Source organism: Cryptomeria japonica, chromosome 2 (genome assembly GCF_030272615.1).
Source record: "Cryptomeria japonica chromosome 2, Sugi_1.0, whole genome shotgun sequence".
Lineage (NCBI taxonomy): Eukaryota > Viridiplantae > Streptophyta > Pinopsida > Cupressales > Cupressaceae > Cryptomeria > Cryptomeria japonica.
Genome location: NC_081406.1, coordinates 111,253,917 through 111,260,654, shown reverse-complemented (window position 1 = coordinate 111,260,654; position 6,738 = coordinate 111,253,917). Strand labels below are relative to the sequence as shown.

The window sequence follows — 6,738 nt, the reverse complement described above, 5'->3', positions numbered from 1 at the left end:
TCAATAAATATTTATGAATTATCATTAACAAACACACAAATAAAAATAATAATAACCTTCTTTCCCCTTAGTATATAATCAAATTAAATATTATCTAATATGTATGTTAAAAAACAACATATATATCTTTAATTATACCATAGGTAAGAGTGATTACTCATTTATATTTTCTTTCATGTAGAAGTAAAAGAATTGATATGAACAAACATGTGAAAATTTAATACAAATGTATTAAAATATAATAGATTCTTTATTCAGTATTTTCAGAAAAATTTATTGTGTTCTATTTTAAGGATATTTTATTTTTAAATAATAAATATTAAAATAGTAATCAAACTAAATATATGGTTTATTTGTTATTATTTAATATCATAAAATATATTTAAAATTAAATATTAAAACAACAAAGTAGAAATATTGTTGGATTGTCTATTAATATAAAAAATGGGGTCTCCAACAATATGAGTGTGCTTCAAGAAAGTAGCAAGCATGAGTTTTTAGAGAAACATCTAGAAATGATAAGATTATAATATTTGTTTTGTTTTATGATCAATATCTTCAATGTCGGATTTGGTAGTCGAAGGGTTGAGCTTAGTTGGTTAAAGCATTGAGTTCTCAATGTGGAGACCTAAATTCAACTCCCAAGAAGGACATCTTTGTGGAATTCTAAGTTGTGACTCTTGATCTTAGGAAGCCTCTTTCGCTTAAAGATCCTCTACTTTCAATTCCTTCTACTCTTGGTACCTGCAATAGTATAATTGCTTTATCTTTTGCGGAAAACCATTTGGATGTAGGGATTCCTTCAGCTCTGGGTTTTCTCCCAAATTTATCATTCCTTCACCTTGGCCGAAATAATTTAACAGGTAACATTCCCAACTCCTTGGGAAACATATCGAGTCTTTGAACTTTATACGGCTATCTGAGAGCAGTCTTGAGGGTTATATTCCTTGGGAACTGGGTATGCTTTCTCAGCTACGTGTCTTGTATTTGCATTTGAACCATCTTACTGGAGAAATTGCTTCCTCCTTGTCAAATTGCACTTCCCTGGAGATAATGAGCGTAGCTGAAAATCACTTATCTGGAGAAATTCCAACGAAGTTGTTCTCCAAGACTATCCACTTGACAAACTTGTATATGGGTGGGAACAATTTCAGCGGCAGGATTCCTGTATCTCTCTTCAATTGTTCGCAACTTCAATTTCTTGTCTTACCCAACAACCAGCTAAGTGGAATAGTCCCCACAGAGTTAGGAAATTTGCGTGCACTTAGGGCTCTTTCTTTGTGGAGTAATCAGTTTGTTAGTGGTAGCACCACAAGCTTACCGTTTCTCACTGCTCTTATTAATTGTTCTTTTCTTACACAAATAGACTGTGATGATAATCATTTCACAGGTCTCATACCCTCATCTGTGGGACACCTTTCTACACATTTAGAAATTTTAAACTTGGGTTACAACAGAATAAGAAGAGAATTTCCTCCGCAGATTGGATACCTCACCAATCTAACTCTACTATCTTTAAATATAAATCTTTTGACAGGTGTGATTCCTTCTGCAATCGGTAAGCTCCAAAGGTTGGAGAGACTATTCTTGGGTTTCAATAATTCACAAGGAAACATCCCAACGGAGATTGGTCAGCTAAAGAACCTAGGGGTTCTATCTCTTTCACACAATAACATTTCTGGAAAAATTCCTGACTCGCTTTCCTATCTCCAGCAGATACGATACTTGTACCTTGATACCAACGAGCTAACAGGAACTATTCCTTCAGGTTTAGGTGATTGCAGGAAGTTGGAAGCGCTTGATCTCTCAAGCAACAAGCTCCATGGACGCATACCTCCACAGGTGGCGGTACTTCCAAATTTACTTTTCCGTTTCAATCTTTTCAGTAATTTCTTGGAGGGTCCCCTGCCTGCAGAACTCAGTAAGATGGATTAAAGTTCAAGTAAGATGGATTAAAGTTCAAGTTATAGATATTTCAGCGAATCAATTAACAGGCTCTATTCCAAATATAATAGGAGATTGTATAGCACTTGAACAGTTGAATTTTTCTTTTAATAAACTTGAAGGTCCAATTCCAGATTCTCTAGAGAAACTTAAAAACCTCAAAGACTTAGATTTCTCTTCCAACAATTTGTCAGGAAGGATACCATTGACTTTGGAAAAGCTTACAGCACTTCAGCATCTTAATTTGTCTATAAACCAGTTGTCAGGAGAAGTCCCAAAACATGGTGTTTTCAAAAAGCTTTATGTAACATCGTTTACTAGAAATCTTGGGCTATGTGGACCTTGGGTAATGTTACCGCCATGCGCTGCTCCCAAACATCAAAGTCTCAGGTATCTACAAACTGTACTTATACCCATTGGGACTGGAGTGTTTGTTATTTGTTGTGTGGTCATGTTTTTCATGTGGAGATGCTATTGCAAGACACGGTCTGTGACCTTGAAACCCTTTGAGGTGGGCCCTCAGAAAGTTTCATTTCAAGAACTTCTCGCTGCAACTGATGGGTTCAATGAGGCCAACTTATTACGAGTTGGTAGCTTTGGAAAAGTGTTCAAAGGGGTTCTACAAGATGGCACAATGGTTGCTATCAAAGTTCTTAATATCCTGGATGAATATGCAAGGAAAAGTTTTGATAGAGAGTGCAATATTTTAAGGAGAGTTCGGCTTAAAATCATAACCTCTTATTTGGATTTAGATGTCAAAGCTTTAATATTTCCTCTTGTGCCAAATGGCAGTCTAGACATTTTTTTATATCCTGCAGGCGAACAAAGCTCTCAAGGTCAACTGTGTCACTTGGATTTGATTCAAAGGCTTAGCATAGCATTGGACGTTGCACAAGGCATGGAATACCTTCATCACCGATGTTTTGTGCAAGTCATCCATTGTGATCTAAAGCCCAGTAATGTGCTTCTTGGTGAGGACATGACAGCCTTTTTGACAGATTTTGGCATTTCAAGCTTGTCTCTGGGAAACTCCATTGATTCATACACTTCTACACACACCCTGAAAGGATCCATTGGATATATTGCTCCAGGTTGAGTTCTAATTGCTAGTATGAACTTTTAGTTTTTATTTGGCATTTGTTGTGAAAAATAGTTAATATGAAGTCTTATTATGAATGTCTTGAATGCAGAGTATGGAGTGAGTGGACATGTTACTACAAAAGGAGATGTTTACAGCTATAGAATAATGCTATTAGAGATGATGACTAGAAAGAAGCCAACCGGCAGCATATTCATAGAAGGTATGAACTTGCATAAGTGGGTGAGCAGATGTTTTCCGAATACAATAGATGATGTGGTTGACAGAAATTTTTTAAGTGGTGACCTGAACAATGATGAAAATAAGGCATTGAATTGCCTCAAGAAACTCATCTGTGTAGGTTTGCTTTGTACAAAAGAATCCCCAGAAGAACGCCCGAGTATGATTGACATAGTAAAAATATTGCATATTCTCAAAGACAGTTTCCTTGGAGTTGCTTCAGCTACTACATTTCAGATAGAGTTATCATCGTTGCTAAATAGCAGAAATGTTGGTGGCAATGATGATGAAAGCCAAAGTTTTTCATTCTAAACGGAAACCCCCCCCCAAAATAGTCTAAATACTTTGTAATGGTTCTGTGTTTGCATGCATCAAGTCTTCTCTCAGAGAAATTTCAATTAGGAATTTTATTATTCAACATCCTTGTAGATATTCCAGTGCTTACTGATTGACTATGAGACCAATAATGTGCAGCAGAGCTCTCAAAATGTGTCACTTTCTTTTTCAGAGTAATGACCAAGAACGCTCTTGCTAGTAATTCTATGCGTGTGCAGCATCAAATATGAAGAGCAGTACAATATTACAATGTTACTGCAATTTATAGTGCATGTAATTTCACAAAATGTGTAAAAAATTTCACAAAATGTGTCACTCCTTTTACAGAGTATTGGTTTTTTATATATATTTAGATCAATAATCAATATAAATAAGATAAATATATAATTTTTAATATAAATAATATATAAAATTATTGTTATTTATTTAATCATAAAATTAAAATTATTTTTAGATAAAACTTAGACTAATCAATAACATCATTAAATATTGATATGCATATTAATTTCTACCAAGTGTGACACCACTAACTAACCTATCCACTATTTGCAGTTGACTACTGTAAGTTCCTTCTTAACATAGCATGTATCAACTGTAACAAGTATCTGTAATGTAGGCCACATTTTCATCCGTGCCTTGCAGGGGGCATTTAGTTATCATAATCCCTTCCTTTTCTTGCTGAAGCCATTCAAGCTTCTGGCAAACAATAATGATAAGATAAACGACACATTATAAACTATTTGATAATCTATTTTTTTTTTTTTTTTTCAAAAATAGATTTCTAAAATTTATGTCTACTGATTTTTAATTAGCCGTAATTTTAGTAAATATATTCAAATGGATTGAGTTTAGTTGATTAAAACATACTTTTTTTTTGAAAATATAAGTCTTAAAATTTCATTAAATAAATTTCAATTTTAAATAAATTTCACAAAACAAGATAAGTGGATATAAAATCACATTTCAACATATAAAATTGAGTCCAAAGCCTTATAGCAAGAACATAAAAAGCCACTAAGCCGCATCCTCTAATTAGAGACCGATTTGAAAATTCTCACACTTTTTTAATGTTTTTGTTTTTTAAGTTTTTAAAATATCAATATAAAATGAATCAGCTATGACCCTTTAATGTATTCTATTAAAAATATAATAGATTTTTATTTGGAAATAATAAACATAAAAATAGTAGTGATTTATTTACTAGTATACCTATCTTCAGAAAAATATAGGTAAAATATACGAAAAGATGTCATATTTGTTGGTTATTCCACTTAAAACATAATTATATTATTATAGTGCAATTAATATTAAAGTATTGTTATAAAATGATATTGTAATCAATATTAAATTATTATTAGGACAATACTATTTTTTTATATATATTTCTCATATATTTCAAAACCATATGGGGAATAATAGTTATAGAATTACTAGTGATTTATTTACTAGTATACCTATCTTTAGAGAAATATAGGTAAAGTAAGCCAAAATTATCATATTTGTTCATAATTTCACTTAAAAAATAATTATATTATTAGATTCTAATTAATATTAAATTATTATTAGGATATTACTATTTTTTTATATTTTTTTCATTAAATTCTTCATCAAAGTAAAAAAAATCTATATCTTTATATTATTATTATTATATTAGATTGACATAATGATGGAGATAGACATAATTGATTAATTGTTAAACTCAAAGTGAGTAGTAGTTTAGAAAAGAAAATAAATAAATTTTTTTCTTTAGTTTTCATGCATTTAAGTATCACAAACATGCCGAATTTAGTACTTCTATATATTTGTGTACCTAGTGTAATAGATCTTGGACATAATTATTATTATTTAATATAATAAAATTCATTTTAATATAAAAGGGGAAGGTGTTGCTTTGTTAGTCTATTAATGATTGTGAGCAAATGTCTGTCTTTTGTCACTGATAATATTTTTGTTCGATGTCAATACGTCGTTTGAGAAGATATGGAGGAAATTGTAAAAGATGCCTTTTAAAGGAGTTTATTTCAAGAGAAATAGAAAGCTATAAAAATATAAGACAAAAATAACATTGGGAGTATCTAAACAAAATTGATACCAAATTTAGGTCACTTTAAATATTATGATTGTACCGAAGTAGTGTTGTAGGACTTTCAGATGCACAATGAGCACTCCATTTTTCCTCATTGTACTTGTCTATGCTATTCTTCCTTGCACTGTTGAGCCTTCCCCTTCTTTACATCCTCACACAAGCAATGCTACCGATGAGCAGACTCTCTTGGCATTCAAGTCAGCCATCGAGTATGATCAATTCGATTCATTCACAACATGGACTTCCAACGTCTCATTCTACAACTGGAAAGGTGTCACCTGTTCTCACCGTAGGAAAAGAGTTGTCTTTCTCAATCTCTCTACCATGAGTTTGGTAGCTGCCATCTCCCCTTCTCTTGCCAATATCTCTACCATGGGTTTGGTAGGTACATATAACCTTTGTCCATACACTAATTTTGTTTCTATATTTATTTATTAGCATAATTTTGTATTATTGAAAACCCTAGACATTATATGTATGTTCATATCCATATTTAAAATATTCTCTAAAGTTAGCATTGTCCTGCAGGGACTTCATTGGCTAGGCAATATTATATCATGTGCATTCATATTGGGGGGTTTAAAATCCAAAAAATGAGGGTATTTATATTTCCTATCGATGAAAATAGGGGGGGTTTTAATTTGGGCTATGGGAAAATACTATATCTAGCGAAAATAGGGGGCTTTTAATTCAAGCTGTGTATTGGGAGGGGGTGACAAAAAGTGAGTTTAGGGCAAATTTTTTTGAAAATAGGGGGATTCATTAGTATGCCATGAACACACATGATATAAACCAAGTTCACTAAGTGAAGCCCCCGTGCATTGTCCATAGGTTCATCCTAAGATACCATGTCCATGACTAATCAGTAGACTTTCTCTATGTACCTTCAAGTAAAATATTAATCCACATAATTATTCATGTGGTTTAATTGAGAGTTAGATACGTGATCAAAATCCTAGGAAATTTTCATTCTATATCATGTTTATGATTTAAATTTAAGTGATATGTCCCCATAAATCACTATTGACTTTAGGTTCAAGTTCATAAAGCTTGA

The 6,738-nt window shown here is 32.2% G+C and overlaps 1 protein-coding gene across 1 annotated transcript; it reads left to right on the top strand.

Annotated features, from left to right (window-relative positions):
* Nucleotides 1-960: 960 nt before the first annotated feature.
* Nucleotides 961-3,574, top strand: LOC131859410 (receptor kinase-like protein Xa21). Its single transcript, XM_059213114.1, has 3 exons — nt 961-1,921; nt 2,067-3,035; nt 3,135-3,574. The coding sequence occupies exons 1-3, from the start codon at nt 961-963 to the stop codon at nt 3,572-3,574; spliced, it is 2,370 nt and encodes a 789-aa protein (XP_059069097.1).
* Nucleotides 3,575-6,738: the final 3,164 nt, after the last annotated feature.